Genomic DNA, 18,750 nt, shown 5'->3' with positions numbered 1-18,750 from the left:
GTTTTTTTTATTTTTAGATTTCTTTATTCCCTGAAAGTTTATCATACAAGTAAATCATGAAGTACAAATAGCAGGTGGTTGGGATGCAAGGCCGTTAGTATCAGTGCGTTAACGTTAGAGCAGACAAGCAGTGGAGCACACATTACTGCAGTTAAACACAGCCCACATCTCCCCAGTTACCAACTCTAGGTGACCTCTTGTTATTAACCCAGAACAGTGGAAGGGAAAGGGGGAAGATGACAGAGAAAAGAAAAAAAAAATCCAAAACCAGTCAGTGGACAAAAAAGCAGCACAGAAAAAGGCAAAACCATTAACCTTTTGAATATCCACAGGACTCACTACAGAAGCACCAACAGAGCGAGCTTCCTGCAAGGGTAGAAAAAGAGATCAAGAGGCAGAGAGAAAACCAAGAGGCATCCAGGTTCTCAGAGTTTTTATCAGGAGAACACGCTTTATGTGTCATAAAGCAAATGAACGCTGCACGTTTCCAAATAGCAACTCTGGCATTGGAACAGTGGAGAGCATGTACCTGGCCTTTCAGGCAGACGTTCCGTTGTGTTTTTGGTCTGCCTCCAAAAAGTGCAGATTACACACATATAGAGAAGATAGTTTCAAGATAGTAGATGTATTTCTTCCTCGAGAGGCTTAAAGGTCAGGAGAGAACAGGCTAAACGGAAGAGTTTAAAGCAGAGAGCAGACATTTGAGAACTCTCAACCTTATTCAGTGTGGAAAAACTGAGCAACAGGCATGTGAGCCTCCAGTTTACTTCACTGATATATAACATATGACTCCTGTAATCAAAACCGTCCCATCTTGTGTGTATTTATTGTCCTGTGTAGGACTTTAAGACAGTAACAGAGATTTTTTTGTTTTCCTATGAGATTGTAGAGTTATATGGCACCTGTACAGCGGGCTCCTCTTCCGGTTCCTGTATGTTGAAGACAGTTGCAGCACTGTCTGCTCCCAGCAGTCGACGAGCCATTTTCTCTTCGTATGTTAATCTCTGAACAAAAAAACAGAAGGGGGGTGAGGACAGAGGAAAAGAAGAAAGCAAAGTTCTTATTTCTCATTAAGAACTACAAGACAGTTGCACAGTAAGCAACGCTTTAACTAATGTTACTCAAAGAGAGCAGCAATACAGTTCTAACAGAAATTTTCTACCACAGTTTGTAATGCATTTTTTTTGCATTACAAGTGGCTCTTCTGGCTTAAGCAGCCCTTGCCCTGACTTTGCCATTTGATTCCATTCTCTTGCCAGGAGCCTGGGCAGGAATGAGCAATAGGAAGTGCTTAAATCAGCATGGCCATAAAAAAAGCGCATGTCAAATCATCCCAAACCTTACTGCTAGACATTCTGGTCAATTTTTACATCAGAACCACGCAGCAGAAAACTCTGCCAAAAGTGTTAAGGAGATGCTGCACTACTTGATTATTTAGTCAAAAATATGACAGCTTTATCGAAAAATATAATCCAATGGGTTTCTATTTCCTTTTTTTTTTTCCTTACTCTTTCAGGAAATTAAGGGGACAGCTTATAAAAGACTAAGCAAAGCAAGCTACAAGAAAACCTTAAGAGACCAATTCAATTATTTCAGCATTATTTTTCCTTCTATGTTCAATAACACAATTCATGTGCTTGGATATTTTCTTACAAAGTAACATTGCAAAAAAAACACCAGTGAATGAAAGGCAAACTCATGACACGGTGAAATGCTTCATTTAAACAGAAAAATGAAAAAAGAATGTAAATTGTAAACCATTACATCTACCTAACGCTTCCATTTACAAAAAGATCAATTAAATTAATTTTTTAATATGTTGTATTGTAGCTTAACAATCAGGCTGAGACTCATGAAAACTAGGCATCAGTCTTGGCTTGGTTACAAATGTTGAAGCAAGCCATGAACTTTTCTTCACTTTAGTTTCTCCTGTGATTAAGTGCCCACAGCCATGGTTACACCAACACAATCACCCAAGACAAGAATCTGCAAGGTAAAAGCCTCAAGGCAAGCACAAAAACCAGAATTTACTTGGTTCAAGCTCCCACATCATCTGATCACAGATGACTTTTTTTTTTCTTCCTTGGGCCATGTGGACTTTCTCAGGACATTCCATTTATTTGCCCGGGCCAAACAGCTCTCTCACTTTCCAAAATAGGCACTGACAGTTATGCCCAGCCCACCTCCTTTGAAAAAAAATGGGAACTTACACACTGTGAGAATGATTTTGCTGAACTGCTACAGAAAACTGCCAAATCCTGTGCAGTCAGCGGAGGAAGGTAAGTACAGAAGCACTGAGCCACTCCAAGTGCTTTCCCTGCTTCGCTCCATTGCCCTTATTAAGAACCACAATCCAGCAGCTGTGGAGTAGACACTGACCCAATAACTTGTCTTGAACTAGACGAGCACGTCTCAGACAGGGGAGCAGACACGGCAAACTCCTGAGCCTGGTTCTGAGAAACCTAAAGCAGCTACCTTTCAGTGACACAAAGGAATTCAGATGCTTTGGAAGACCTTTCATGGACGGAACAGGGGTGACAACCTACGTGTTAAAAATTACTTTCCTCTTAAAAGAGATTCCCGCTTCAAAGACATTTAGATGGGTGCCTTAATAACCATAGTCAAGTCTTGACAGAGCGCTCCTCATCAATTCCGAGCAGGAAGAATTCAGTGGTTTATCTTTTAAAAGTATCTTAAAAATGCAAAAAAATTTAATGGAGAACTTTGCAGCTGTGCATTTCAATTATTTGATATACTTGCCCATTTTACCTCATTTCTTGACTCCTCAAGCAGATCATTAATTCTTGATAAAGTCTGTAAGTTAGTACTACAGGTTGCTTTTTGTTCTACTGGTCAAAAAATTCCCACAGCTGTGGTACCTAACAATGCCTGATTCCTAACAGGTTTGTTTCTCACTGCCTTGTGGCCGTCCAGTATCCACTAACTTCTTTCCCTCCATTGTCCGAGAGCTAGGCAAAAGGTAGAGTGAGCCTGGAGTGATCAAGAGCTCTGCATACGCATCACTCGGTGATGAACCGTCAAAAGCAAATGGCCTCTGACGCTGAAAAAGCCCTGGAGGTACAGACTGCAGGCTTCTTTCATCACCTTCGAGGCCTCCGTTGCTTAAAGTCGGAGTAAAGTTGCCCAACAGGAGAAGGATTGACAGGCCAAAATGTACACTGTCATTCCCTATTGAGGTGCAGCCCTGGAAATGCGATTTAAAATGAGTACATAAAATACAAAAACAGTCTACACACAATCATTTTATATGCAGCGAATCTGAGAAACTACCCTAGATGACCACTCCCATTTCTCAGGTTGTTTTATGTTTTTATACCGGTTGCCCATTGTTCAAAAGGTCTTCCTTGAAGCGAAGTTTTCTTTCCAGATCCTGAATTACAGCATCTTTTGACCCTTGAATCTCTTCATCTGATGCTATCCTAGCAGTTCTGCCTGTTTTCTTAGGAAATCCCCTGCAAAACAGTACAGGAAAATTCATGAGCTTCCCTGAAATCATTTATATTTAGAAATTTATCTGGAGTCATTGCTATTCATGAAGAAAATGACATTGTACCTTTGAAATTAGAGGTCTGGCATTTAACCTACTGTGCTATCCCTTCTAATTCATGTCACTGATCAAACAGTTAGTTTAAAGACAAAAAACTACGCTTTATTCGTGCATTGGTTAAAATAGAGCTCAGGACTGTGTAGCAGAGGCTGTAAACACCGAACACTCAGGGAGAAGACAGATGCGCAAGGGCAATAAAGCAAAATGAGAGGAAACATGAAACAGAAAGCATGAGTAGATAAGGGGAGGTGGAAGATAAACTCAGTTCCTATGATGTACGAGAGGGATAAAGAGCAGAAAGGTGTAAGACAAGGCAGTTTAATAATTAATTTCCTATGTTATTTATTAACTAATTCCTCGTTCAAGGTTTGCAATACACAACGCATAACTTCATGTTTATTCTTCATATCGCTGTGAACACATACCGAGAACGCAACATGTAAATGCTGTTTCTGAAAGAACAGCCATTCACAGAGTCTAGGTTATACGGCAAAGAGAAAAACCATCCCTGTAAAGCAATTTTCAGTAGCAGCGTTTTGCAGTGGGAAGAGCAACCGCTTTGCAGTTTGCATTCACAAGGCTAAGCGATTCCTCAGACCAGTCTACAAGTTACGATTGCACTTTCAGGATGTCTCGCTTCCATTTGCTGGAATGGCACTAAAGGGTTTTTTTGGTGTGGTTTTTTTTTCTTTATCTTTTTCCAATCTGTGCTAATATCTAACACTTTTCAGTGATACTATGTTCGTTCTACTGCTGGAAATGCCCAACAATGGTGGTTGTTGGATCAGCTGTTGTTCTGTGGTTGTGAAGAAACCAACATTGCTATCAGTATTTTAAACTCGCAGTACACCCTGTTTCCCCAGTGAAGTCACACATTATTGTTAAAAACAGCAATACTGATTGAATATTACTTTTGTGGATTTTTTTTTAACTTCGTCAACTAACTAGGGCTCAGCCTGTTACATGGGAATTACTTAAAAAAATATAGAATGAAATCAGATAAATTGACAAACTATAGATGACAGAGATGGAAAATACCAGCATAGCGTGTAAATGGTAAACTTCTTTCCAATACACAACTCAATAATTTAATTATCAGCACCAAAATGTGAAACAAGAATGATATGAAGATACCAAATTTTCTGGAGTATTTTTTGGTGCTATGTTTCTACAACATGGTTAGAGAAACTTAGTTCTTCAGCAAGTGTTTTCAGTGGTAATTTTTAGCATTAGTTAAAATGAAACAATACACATATGCTGTCAACAGCCAAAAAGGAATTAAGTGAATAAATGGAGAAGACAGTAGTTGGAAACATTTCTCTCTAAATTCCTAAAACATTTCATATTCTGTTCCTGAAAGTAAATTTAAAATGGGAAAATGGTGTTTTTATAAAAAGAACTGCATTTTCACGTTAAATCACAGCAGAATAGCAGCAGACATTTTCCTAATGTCTCAAGGAGCCAGAGGACAACATCTCTCACCCTAGAAATATTCAGCCATTAGCTGGAGATATTCTCAGTTCCTGAGCAGAATAATTCCCTCAGCTTTTGGCCAGGGATCTTCTCAGTCACAAGTAATAAAGTCTCCTTCACTCTATTTTGAAGAAGTCAGGAAAACTATCCCTTCTACAGGGAGACAAGAGAAAGCTAAAAAAGAAGAGGCTAAGGTCCCTTTGAGAAAGAGATGCTTCAACACAGCAAGAAGTCTGGGCACAGTAAATATAAAGGAAGATATGGAAGGAAAATGGACAGGAGAAGGTGGGAAGAGGGAGTCGGAAGACGATGTCCCTCAGGAAGGCTGGACCAGCTGCTGGAAGGCTGGTGGAAAGGTGGCGTCTGTGTCTCTCCTTACGGTCTTTCCCTTTGCCTTCCAGCCTCTCACCCCACCCAGGCCAGCACTGCCACAGAACTGAATTCTGTCACTTTTTAGATGAGGACACACACACACACAAAAATCCAGCCAACATCAAGGCAGCAAATTTCAAATTTGGCTTCACCTTGAAGAAGCCTTGTGCCAGCTTTAAATGTAGACGTGCATCCTATCTTGAAAATTCCAAGTGATACATTAAGAAATGCAGTTTTCATTTTGCATTCTTACAAATTTCATACTTGCACGACAAAAAGAGTCTTTGCAGGAAAAGGCCTGCTCATGCTTGGCACCTAATAAACTGTCATTGTAAAATGTACAGTTTACCCAAGAAAGTCACAACAGCAGATGAAAAAAGTGGGATGGGCTGAGTATGTTCTCTGGAGTAACAAGTAAAAGCATTTTCTGAAGCATTATCAGTTACCTCTGAAAAAAACCCACACTAATTTTTAAAAGGGAAAGGAGTACCAAGTGAACTACAAGTTTGTAAAGCTCAGTGTCCATACTAAACAGAAGAAAACAATATCATATTCCATTTCAAAACAATGAGGTGCAATAGGGAAATGAAACTTGAATCCTCTCAAACCGCACGTTTCTCATTCAGTCAGGCTAAAGGGCATTTGGATAGGCCAAAAGAAGTAGCTTTGGTACCCTTTAGTTTATGGCTTCTGCGGAACCCTCTGGGAGCTGCAGTAAGTTCCCCGGTAAATCAGGGAAACAGAGCCTGGCTGAAACTTCTATTATATGGCTGCATATCTGTTTGAAAGGGCTATTCAGAGGGTAACAATGATTTTGATTTTTTTTTTATCCTGTTAAACTAGAGGAATATAGAACTATGAGCTCTTTCAAAGGTCTGCGTATATTCAATACTTTGTATTTCAATCTTAACAACCAGAGTAGTGAAGTAAAAAACGTTTCTCAAATTGGCTGGTGATGCTGAACTTGCAGAGGTTGTAACTCATTTGCAGGTAACAACTGTCACTTACAATAATCTTCATAATTAGTCTAGAGGTCAAATGATGATAAAACTCAGGGAAAAATATTCGAAGCATGACAGCAATACAAATGTATAATTAACATTAACATATTAAACATCTCTCAAGAATCTGTGAGATCAAAACTTGGGCTAACACTATTACTTCAAAAGGAATGAAATAAAATTGTGGAACACATTAGCATATGACATGAAACTTCATTGTTTTCCTTGATTCCTTGCTGTTGGACACGGAATGAAGTTTCACCAAGGCACTTCAAGTACAGTACAGCAAACTGGACAGTTTTAGAACACGAAAACTTCCAGATGGTTTTAAAAGCATAGCTTTTGTGACAGGCTATGTCACACACACAAACTAATCTTGTTTATTTAGTCAGGAAATGAGGAGAATGAAGCTAGAGAGTGGAATCAAACTTAAAACATCCAAAAATAGCTGGCATTCAATGGTTCTCTGTGACCATTGAGGATGACAAGTAGACAACAACTTGAAGAATAACAGGCCTAGCTTACACAAAAACAATGTAGAACTGTCCTTTCTCTGCCCTCCAAAAGTGACATTTAAACACTAGAACAAGTCACATAGGGAAGCTAAGGAATTTTAAGAACAAGGTATGCAAACATCTCAGCAAGGGCCTGAGGGTCTTTGGTAGCTTTTAGCGGGAGAGGCAGACTCCCCAGCAACCTTCCAGGTCTCTGCTTAGGTGCCAGAAGATCCTCAGCTTTGTACAGTGGGTGTGGAAGTGTCATCCAAAACCTGGTCAAGGCAACTTGCTTGAAAAACAGATTGTCTTCTCTTAATTTACATTTACAAGTAAGTATTTAAGCAAGGAAGCAGTCGGTTTAAAAATATAACTCTAAAAATGCGTATAAGTCAAAACTTCTTCAAATGTCTTTAGAACATCTCTCTCTCTTTCAGGACTATTTTAAATTGGGGCCCAAAAAAAAAAAGTGCATGAGGAATTGTAATTCTTCCTGCAGATGTTCTGTTTCCATCCTCTTTTTAGAATCTCTTTCTTTCGTTACATATATGCACTTTAAAATATGTACACAAATATATATTTACATACAGACTCCCACACCAATTTAGCTCTCAAGACATGCATTCTTGAGATTCATTTCAAAATGACAACAAACAGAAGGTCCCTAGTAAATCTGTCCTCTGAAATACAGACCCATTCAGCTTGAGAGATGGTTTACATGTCAAAGCAGTCTGGCAGCAAACTCTCTTCAGCTGCTTTTGCAAATATTTTTCACCATCCTCACATGCCCTTATCTGGATGCATTACGTTCCTAAGATCTGTGTCCTCCTTAGTGACTCATCAGCTTTCCTTTTGTCTTTTCTTAGTGATAATATCAAACAAAACTGTCTGCCAATTCGCTTACGTATTTGTATGTTCATTCTTTGCCTCACGCAATTTTCTGAGTACATTGTGAGTTTTAAGGTAGCAGGAGAGAGCTGGAGAAGACAGATTTCAAGATACTGACACCATTACCCTTGAGCACACAATTGTCACCACAAATGTGCAAAGGAACGATCAGCCTTCGAGAATCGGGCTGCAGATCACACAGATTTTAAGTACCTCCGAAACATGCGTCCCCAAAGTCACTGAGGGCCCAAATACAGACATAGATAAAAGCAGGCAAGTCTGAATTCTTTTGGTCAGAAAGGGCGCAGCGCAATTGCCAAAACTCAGTCATCTTAATTCACACAGGTTTTTGACAGCACAGATTTTTTGCAACCTCGGCCTGGCTCTCCTCCATTTTGAATACTCGCCCTAACGTTTGTTTAGAAAGAAGGCCAAATCAGCAGTACTTTTCATGTTTTAATTACACAGAGTGCACGCTGGATGCGACTCCCTCTTTTCCTATGTACCTTTTACAGTGTAAACAAGGGCAACAGGCTGGTTGTTGTTACCCTTCCAAGAACAAATTCCTGTTTGCAGCCAACATGGCTCGGTTTCACAGAAATCCAAATCAATTCTCTGGTACTGAGGTAATGAACAGTAACTTGATTTTTCCTCTAAAACTAAAGCCTTCCAAAAATACAGCTTATTCCTGCCCACTTGATACACTTTTCACTTACTGTAAGAACAAAGTTACTACAAGCACTGTAAAAGCTCGCAAACTTTGAAGCTGCAGCTGCGTATTCAAATCTTTTTAGTCTGATCTTGTCATAGGCGCTGTGGAGACCCCGAGTCTGCTCGGTTCAGTAACGCGATGTTACATACATCCAAGTGAGGGCAATGCCTGGGCCATGGATCTGACTAAGGGTGACAACAAATGTAACAGAAGTTCAATTATTTCTAGAAGCCAATAAAAGGTTATGAAACTGTAGTTGGAAAAAAAAATATATAAATCATGTCTCAGCATCAGATAGGATCAAGACTGACAGGAATAATACATATCTCTGAGCCAGTTTGATCCTTCTTAATGATTAGATAACACAGGGAACAACTCACCTACAAGCTGCACACCTACCACCAAAAAGTTTATTTTTCTAAGGCTTATCTCTTGAAATCTATTTTTACTCATCAAAAGAAGAATTACTACTTTTCATTCTCCTCTTCAGTTCCTTCGCCACCTGAGCAAGTTATCCCTCTCTCTCATGCTGTGAAGGTTAACAGAGATCATCATAGAATCATAGAATGGCCTTGGCTCGAAGGGACCTCAGAGATCATTTTAATCCAACCTCCCTGTCATGGGCCAGGGATGCCACCTCTCGAGTGCCATTTGTTTTTCAAAAGAGGTACATGTATTTGGGTATTAATTTAAAAAAATACTATGTATTTTGTAATTTTATCTGCATTTCTGATTGTAACCAGAATTATGCTAGAACTAGTGGTCAAGAATCACAGCATGTCAGGGGTTGGAAGATCATCTAGTCCAACCCCCCTGCCAGAGCAGGATCCCCTACAGTAGGTCACACAGGAACATGTCCAGACGCATCCAGAAGAAATCACTAAAGCACTGACTGCTCCTGAATGTAGAAAAAGCTGGCACAGTGCTCATGAAATTTTGAGAAGAACAGGTAACTGCCAGAAGCATGTGAAGAAAAACCTGCACTGGACTGAGAAAAGGTAACACGTCCAAAATACTAGCCTTTACTCCAGTTGATTAAATGCTACTAGTTAAGGTCTCTACAACTGTCAAGCACTGTATCTGGCTTTTATATTCACAAACGTTTTTCACAGCATTCAGATCTTCTCCAAAGAAGGAAGTTACAAAATTAAGCCCTCTAAAGAAAAAAATCTGAAGACTAAAAAAAGCTGCAAAGCAATGCTGCAAACAGCCTCTCTCGTCTTTCAAGAGAGGCTTATGTACTAATTTTCTTAGTTAAGTTCATTTGTTATCTTACAGCATTCTTAAGCATCTGCAAAAACTGTTTAGAAGAACAACTGGATAAAAGTATGTTGAAAACAAAGACTTCCAGATGCAATGTCTGTCAGGATACAGTAGGTGAATTACTTGGCTGCTGTCTGTGTGTCTCCATGACCCTTGAAGCAGGAAGAGTGTAGGTTTAGACTAGATGTAAGGAAGAAGTTCTTTACCCTGAGGATGGTGAGGCACTGGCACAGGTTGCCCAGGGAGGTTGTGGATGCTCCATCCCTGGAAGTGTTTAAGGCCAGGCTGGATGGAGCATTGAGCACCTGAACTAGTGGGAGATGGCCCTGCCATGGCAGGGGGGTTGGGACTAGATGGTCTTTGAGGTCCCTTCCAACATAAATTTTTCTGTGATTCTATGATTTCTATTTCTGAGCAAATTTAATTGATTAGAGCTGGGGTAACAACTTGAATTTCAAAGTTCAAGTAGAACATGCATTCATATTGCTGATAGGGATATGTGTTTATTATAATGTCATGTGCATGTATGTAACAAAAAGGTGTTACATTGTGCAAAACCAAAGACCCCAATATGAGCTATTTATTAGCACAATCAGCAAGAAATAATCTGAAACCACAGATAAACCACTCAGGTGTTGGTCTAACAGCCACAAGTAGTATCCAAGCCACCAGAAAAGAAGGTATAACACAATAAATCAAGAAACTTTAAACCAAAAACCACCCTAATAGACAGAAAAATAGCTTAAGAAAATTGGGTGTTAGGAATAAATGCAAGCTCTAATATTTACCAATACTTTTTTTTTTTCTTATAGAAATGCTTGTCTTCAGATAAATTTTCCTGATATCCAGGTAGCCTACAGAGATGACATGAGCTCCCTTAGAAGCAAGAGAACACCCTGACCTTTCTTGTCAGTTTGAAACTTCTTCATCAAGGTACTTCCTGCTGTATATTACTATTTTCACATCAACCATACTGCAAGTAATCTCAACGTGTTACAGTTGTGATAGATATAATTTACAGAAACAGTAAAAGTAAATGTCCAGTCTACATGGGAGCAATACAGTTTACTCCAAAATGAAGGCTGTACTGGGAGATTGTTGAAAGCTGAAAGATAAAAGGCTGGAGAAGCACGGCTTTTCCTCAGTGTGGTCACCATCATCACTAACTGACTCAAGGAACAGAAAGGTTATTAAAACTTTTGCTTCAGTGCTACTTGAGACAGGATTCAATGGACAAGTGACAGTACACAGCTGCGAGAACAGACTAGCAGCTCTGAATCAAAGTGGAAAAAAGTGCAGATCTCTCTCTCATGTTGCTGTTCTCATGATTCCCACAGAATTCCCTTTAAGATTTGGATTTAAAGTTCTAGAGGTTGCTGAAACAATTTAAACAGTTAAATTTATTATGTAGAGTGATAAAAGCTGCTTATTTAATTACATTTTACAAGAAACTTTAGACAACTTTGTATTCCAAACAATGTCTTCTCTTCCATTCACTATTCTTTTTCAGAAAGTAGTAAATCTAGAATCATGTTCTTTCACCAACCCTGTACAGTCAGATTTTTTTCTGTCTGTGATTCAGGTAATAGTGCTGAAGATATCTACTTTAAGAAAAAGTGTCTGCTTTAAGAAAATCCTGTAATTTTTGAAGATGCTTTCAAAAGAATATGTGTATAGCTGACAATACACATTTCTTATACTAAGAAGGAGAGTCCATTTCTGCAGGTTGGATCACTCTAGACCTTTTTTGTAGCAGGATTTATATACTTGTTATTTAAACATTCACTAAAAAGTGACAAAATCCTTCTCATAAGATTATTTTTGCTTTCACAAATGCTAATATAAACTTACTAATGTATGTGTTCACTTAGAGTTTGTATTTGTTATTTCTTTTTGTACAGATATAATTTGTTTTTTCCATCACAGAGTCACAGAATGTCAGGGGTTGGAAGGGACCTCAAAAGATCATCTAGTCCAACCACCCATGTTCTATGAACAGTGAAGACTAGACTCTAGCTTCTACACATTTAACTGTGGACGAAACAGTCCCAGTTCTAGGTTTCTGTTACATTAACTCTGCTCTCTGGAAGTTGTTTTTTAACCAAAAGATAACCTGAGTCCAACACACCCACCACCCTAGAGTTTTCTTTGGGTAAAGAAGGAAAGAACTGAGATGTTTAAGAACAGCATTCAACAATCTTACTCCAATGAGTGTTTAGCTCAGAAAGAACTGACGAGTGTTCGTAACACCCTGAAATACTTAATTAGCTATGAAATTCCACCAGCACTTCTCTTTTGTTTAATATCACTCTGCTCTGGTAAGACATGAATTTATCAAATATGTCCCATTAATTAAAAAAAAAGGTTATTTACAAAGCTCATTAAGCTAAAGCCACCGCAGTCACAGCTTGAAAATGCTGGTCACTACGAAGTGTTTGGGGCTTACTGAAAGGATGAGATATATTTTATTCAACTGAGACAGTTACCATGCAATTGTTACAAATGCATGCTTAAAATACGTAAAGGTGAATTATCAGGTTCTAATGATATAAAGCTGTTTCCATATTTCAGATGTCCAGAATAAATTAAAAAAACCCCCACACTCGAAACAAACAAAAAAAATCCAAACAGTGCAATGTTTCCAAATCTATCAGTTGGAAAGAATATTCATTTGATCAAGCTGTTTTAGGCAGTGCTGTCATTTCCATAGAATCTGAGGGTCCCAAACCAAGAAAAACATCAAGTCTCAGCTGAAACATCAGCATAGTCTTTACTGCTCACGGGCTCACAGACAGAATATAGGGATGGAAGTGAGGTTAGAAATGTTTTGTCTGACCTCTAATAGAAGAAAAGGCACAAAACCTCCTTGGATTAATTTATCTTTAAAGTAGAACAAAGATGATACATACACTGGCAAGGAAATGCCTGAAGAAAGCTGACAGAGGGAAGATCTAACTCCATGAGGAGAAATGAAGACTCTGTGGGTTTGTAGACAAACACTGTGTCTACCATTTTGCAGAAAATTCCACTGACTGTCTCAAAAAATAATTACCTCCACCTGCAATGCTTATTACGTTACCTTTATTCTGCTCCTATCACAAAGGCAATCTGAAGAAAATAATGATGTCTACGAAGTACTGCTTTTGAGAAGCAGATCTGTAATTGTGCTAAGATTTAGTAATGAAAAAAAATCCTTGAAATGTATGAAAAAAAAATTACTCCATAATTTCCACAGTCTTTTAAGATGCATAACTTAGGAAAACCATCTGCAGAATTTCTTACTCTGCCAAACATTGGTTTTGGTAATTACAAGAGACTCTGACAAGGCCAAATATTTATTGTTTTCCTTCAGACATTTGGCCATCAGTCTTACAGTGCCCATGCCTGGGAGAGAAGAGTAAACAAGCATGGTAAAAAGAGCATATAATCAAAATCTGAACAGCGAATTATTAACCCCAAAATATATACATAAAAGACACCCAGAGGATGAAGCCACGAGAACATTGAAAGCAAACAGGAAAACTGTTTTCAGGGGATTTTACCTTCTAGATACACTTCATATGAAAGTACTGAAGTATCTAAATGCAATGGCAGGTCCAAGTCTGCTCACACCAAAATTAAAATATACTAATAAAAAATCATAAAGTTATTGTCCAAAGAGTAAATCCTATCACTTCAAACACTGTATCTGGAGTCTCCAGTAAAAACTGTACCTCCTTTCCATAAGAGGTATGGACAGGCATGGCGTCCCTGGTTGTACTTTTAGCAACCCACCGTTCCGTTCTCAATACCACGCCTATATGACTGATGAAGTAGAGACAAAGCTACACGGCCCAACCAGCATTTTAGATGCTGACCTGAAGCCAAACTTACATCTCCCAATTCATTACTTACACCCAGTCTATACAGCACACTGTTGGGAAACAGTGTCATCCTTTTCAGTTGATGGATCTTGGAGATCATGTGGCACATGGTGAGACTCTAGGCTGAGGTTATGGAAAACCGTAAGTGGCTCAAAACCTACAACATCTCAGAAAGACGAATCTGTTCAAGAAAGCAGGATTTGTGAGGATGGAACAAAGCACAAGGGAACAGAAGCAAAAAGGAAAAAAAGAACTGCGATCACAGCACAAAGCAGAAGAGACCAAAAGCGGTGGGGGCAAGGGAAGGGAGGAGAAAAACTGCTCAGGAGTGGTACAAGAATGATGGAAAATAGAATGATTTACCCAGCTAGACACACCAGACACTAGTAACCTACACAATAAAGTGAAAGAGGAGAGGCCAGGGAAATACTGGCATCAAAGACAGATAACAATAGGTACGTGTGTTTTTTGCATCACACAGTACATCTTTAATGTTATGGTTCAGATGACAAATGCTCGTTGTGTGTATATACACACACACACGTATATATAAATTATACACATGAACATTCAGTGCAGTTAACATGATCCAGCTCTCATCTGGACTACATTTCCTGAGGGAATGCAGGCCAAGCAGCCAACCACCTCATCCTCAGCTCACAGCCCGAGGCTGCTGCCTTGCCCCGGCGGGGCCGGACACACCATCGCGTGCACGCCCTGTCTGGCTGCCGGGCTGTGGGGGCATGGGGAAGGGGGAGGCATCCTTGCACAGTGGTCTCTCTGTCCAAAGGTGGAAGGGAAGGAGGAAGAGCAGAGCTAAGGCCTCGAGTGAGAACACGCATGCATGAACACAGCATAATGGGGGAAGAGGGCCACGGCAGCGGCTCAAGCTGCTGCTGTCACCTTGCCCTCACAGCACACAGAAGGGATCTTGAAAGAGAAGCCAGTTCCCATCCAGATCTGCAGAGCTGTATCGAAGCCTTTCCTGGAAAACCAGGGATAATGGCAGCTTTTAAGGGCCAGTGCTTACCTGTCAAGCTGTCAGTAAACTAATCCTGCAACTTTGAGCAGTCAGTATCAGTAGAGAAGCCCGGCCAGAGCAAAGGACACAGGAAGACAGAAAACCACAACTATCAGGAGTGCAAAGGCAAACTGGACTATTTATTCATTTTTCTCCTAAATCTGTTTTATGCCCAGACTCCATAACAAGCCATATGTCAGAAATCAAGATAAAGAAATGCTTTTTAAAGCATATACTTGATTTATTACTTTGATATCTGTCCACTTTCTTCCTTCTCTTCCTTTTCATATCTTGGACTGAAATAAGAGAAGTTCCCACCGCAACAGTATGTAGCTGAGCAAGTCACCTAGATACCGTAGATATGTTTAGACAAACTTCTAGACAAAGTTATAAATAATCCTTGGGTACAGCTATTCTCATTTTTGTTCCTTCAGCATGTCTCTTTGTTCTCTAAGGATGGAATGAAAGTCTAGTGCCAGTGGAAAGACAAACTGATCTATGATGGGAGCCGACATGCTCCAAAATACTATTTTGGCCTTTGGAGAAGACAAAAGGGGAAAACAAGTATGTGGAGCTGTTAGGGGGAGGGATTCTGTTTGTTTTTATGCGCTGCTTTTCTAAATCCCCTCCTAAACCCTTTTCCAAACTTTCTCAGAACAAAACCTCTAGCCAAAAGCCAATAAATCGTTGCGACCACTTCATTGTCAGATGTATACTTAAATACCTTATACTTTAAGTATCACAAAGCTATAGAGACTTCACAACAATGCTCTCTTTATTTGATATTTCTCTACCTGCAGATATAATAGGAACACAGACTGCAAATATCACTGAATACATGACTTCAGAAGAACTGGGTCATGAGAAGAGTTTTCCTGGATCTCCCTCCACTGCCCTGGGCACGCAAGGCCTTTTGTTGCTGCTTTCGTATTTTCATCAACTCTGATTTAAAGCTATAGCTTCTCTGCTTTTGTGTTCCTACTCTAAGACTCTTAAGGAACCTCACTTCCGCAAGGGTTAGAAAACCACATCCCACCTGTAGTGCACAGGCACTTGCAAATAATCCATGCATTTTCCCTCAGATAGCAGGTAACAGCAAAGGACCCTGGAAAAGTACTGTACGAAGCAAATGCAATAATCTTCGGCACAATCTTCAGAAGAGTCAAACTCAAGGAGCTCATTAGCTGATACTTACGGAGGCGTTACTCCTTTTGGGAGGCCCAAAGCGTTGACAGAAACGGGCAGTGGCTGGGACGGCAGCATGGAGCTGAGAAAAGCTGCTGGAGACTGGCCGGAATTAGGAAATCTGGGCGTTGGAGACAGGCTGTGGGAAGGTGAAGAAAGTGAAGGAAGAGGAGGGGGTGGAGGAGGCGGAAGTGGAAAGGAATCACACACTGGATATGTCGTGGTTGGACTAAAGATAGGTGGAGGCGGGGGCGGAGGGGATGGAGAAGAAGGAGACCAGGCGTACTCCCCTTCTGGAGCAAACTGCTGAGAGAAGGGGGGAACAGGCACTCTCCCAAACTGTTTCTGAGAAGCAGTTGGAGACATAGGAGAAGGAAGGCTGGACGTAGACGATCCTGAAGATGGAGTCACATAACCTGAAGCAGGGCTGATGTTCTGAGCAGCAATGAACTGTTTAGGCCGAGCATAGTTGAAGGAGCTGGAAGACTGCATGGTTGGGGAAGTATGAGAGTTAAGAATACTCATTGGCACAGGAGAGATGACAGACTGGCTGGACTCAAGCTCCTGGAAGGAGGGAGGAGGAGGAAAGGAAGGAGAGGAGGGAGCGTGCTGGTGACGATCAGGTTGCTGTTGGTGACGATACCACTGGCCACTTTCTTGCTCCAGACGAATTTGGTTCTGCAGCTGCTGTATTTTTATAGGGTCCCTGTAGGAAGGAAAAACAAACAAAAAGATGATCAGACATGCAGTGCTGGTTGGGGAGGAGGTAAAAGTTCGACTGATCTGCGGTGGAGGAAAATCAGAAGGCAGGGATAGTTCAAAGCGTTTGCATATCTTGAATAGCCCCAGTTCTTCAGGGATAAAACACGGCTACAGAAGTCTGGGTTTTGAGCTTGGGAAGGGGGAAAAAATATGTGCGTAATATAAGTTAACAGAACTTTCTATTCTTAAAAAAAGGCAAATTTTAAAACAATTTGAAGATACTTAGGATATTTTACAGGAGCAATCCAGTCGATATAAATGCAGAAGTTCTTAACAAGGTTTCTTTTAATTTCTTGTCTATTTCATTCAATGGTCATATTTCAGCAAAAAACCCCAGGTATTTACCCAGCAACAGCTTCAGCCTTGATTTCTGCTGTAGCCTCTGTGGGCCTGTCAGACATCAGACAGATCTAATTACTGCCATATTTTCATGAGGTACTTGGAGACAAGGGACCAACTTCTGTGCTAAAACCACCCACGTATCTGTAGATGAGCAAGGAAGACTTCCAAGAGACATTTTTAACCTAGGAAAATGGTGAACTGAGCTTCCCCATGTCTTTAGACCCACTTTTTTATTTTCTAGACTTTATTCTCAAATGTAGGTCCTGAGACGTGTCGTAGTAGAAACTGAATACAGATCTGAGGAATTGTTAACTGCAGTACAATCAGCTCAAATGGAAAAGAGAATCTTTTAGAAATGCAGACATTCACTAGCAGAACAAAAAAGACTAAAAAATAATATGTAGGAGCACTCGAAATCATTAATTAAGTTTTAAAATATAATAAAGTAAAATGTTCAGCAGTGAAGCAAACCAGACCATGCACTGTTTGGGTTTTCTTTGTCCACAATATAGTTGTTTGAATGACACTGACGTCAAAATTAACTGTGTGGTCTATCATCTTAAAAACATCAGATTGACTTGCCTAAAAATTGTCATGTTCCAGCTGGAAATCATAACTTTATCTCAATACTCCAGATGTTCACAAAGTTTCAGCATATGCACATATACCTTTTCTGTATATTTAATATATAAATACTTTATTATATACAAGTGTGTCATTGTTTATATATAATTTAGGTCATTTAAGCAGAAATTTTAGAAACTGTCTGGTTCATGCATGGCATATGAATGTATGATTCCAGCACCACAATATGCTTTTGTTGGTAGCAACAAGATTAGAAATGGCAATATCATCAGATTTTCCAGTCTAAGATTAATTTTGATATTCCAATCATCCATGTTTCCCAGAAAATGTTTTCTGACAATAATTCTGTTTGTGATCTTGGGCCAAAGGAGACTGTTTAGATATGAAAACAGGGACCAAGCTTGTTTAACATAGAAAACTGATAGATCAGTTATTGACATTTAAGAGTTGCTTTTTTTTGGTCATAAAGATGGCTCAATTCTAGCAACATCAGCCACCTTACAAACAATACATGTTTCAGTACCTAAAAGGAGATATCATTTTCCTTTTTAATTAAACCAGCAACAAGAACATCAAAATGTTGCAGTTCACTTGTAAATTTTATAACTCATTTTTTTAAGGCTGACAATAGATACTCTAAATCCCTATCAATCCAACTTTTTATTCCATTGGCTGAACCTTATTCTTCAATTTTTGCTAAATTATATGAAAGACTCCTTTCCCCAAATAGGCTAAAGGAATAAAACCTTAGTTCCCCATCATCATTTGTCTCTCTTGGCTGATGACAGAAATACTTCAGGTCACCTCTGATGGGAAAGAGAAAGCCTCGTAAAGATTACTATTTTCAGTTCATTCTGTGTCTTTAGTCAGACTGTTTGCAGATATACTGTCAAATATCTCCAAAATTATTTACAAATAATACGTATTTTATTTATCATCATAGTCACTCCGGATAATTTTTTTTTTTTAGTTATCACGGAGAGGCTAAGGTTAAAACACAAAATGGTGGAAATATGGTCTCGTAAATGATGTGCTGAACATAGAAGAAATCTGTCTCCAGCACGCCTGTATTTACCCAACATGTGCTGAAAGCAAGTCAGAGTGTCTTGTCTTGGGACTTTTTTATTTTCCTTGCCAAGTCCCATGGCGATGTGCCCAGCCAACAGCATAACACAAATGACCATCTATGGCCCTGTCAATGGTGAGCGCGCTACTACAGCG

At 39.6% G+C, this 18,750-nt stretch overlaps 1 protein-coding gene across 1 annotated transcript in view; it reads right to left on the bottom strand.

The window, feature by feature from the left end:
• The window catches only part of PALLD (palladin, cytoskeletal associated protein), a 35,674-nt gene extending 19,134 nt beyond the window's left edge, over nucleotides 1–16,540 (bottom strand). Inside the window, exons 1-3 of the mRNA XM_009871727.1 lie at nucleotides 15,851–16,540; nucleotides 3,338–3,473; nucleotides 903–1,004 (exon numbers count right to left, since the gene is read on the bottom strand). Of these exons, the coding sequence (XP_009870029.1) occupies nucleotides 903–1,004; nucleotides 3,338–3,473; nucleotides 15,851–16,365 (753 nt within the window). The 5' untranslated portion in view covers nucleotides 16,366–16,540. The remainder of the gene's footprint in view (nucleotides 1–902; nucleotides 1,005–3,337; nucleotides 3,474–15,850) is intronic.
• Nucleotides 16,541–18,750: the final 2,210 nt, after the last annotated feature.

Source organism: Apaloderma vittatum, unplaced genomic scaffold (genome assembly GCF_000703405.1).
Source record: "Apaloderma vittatum isolate BGI_N311 unplaced genomic scaffold, ASM70340v1 scaffold10686, whole genome shotgun sequence".
NCBI lineage: Eukaryota > Metazoa > Chordata > Aves > Trogoniformes > Trogonidae > Apaloderma > Apaloderma vittatum.
Note: the sequence above shows the minus strand (reverse complement) of the source record. Positions and strands in the feature narration are given on the sequence as shown.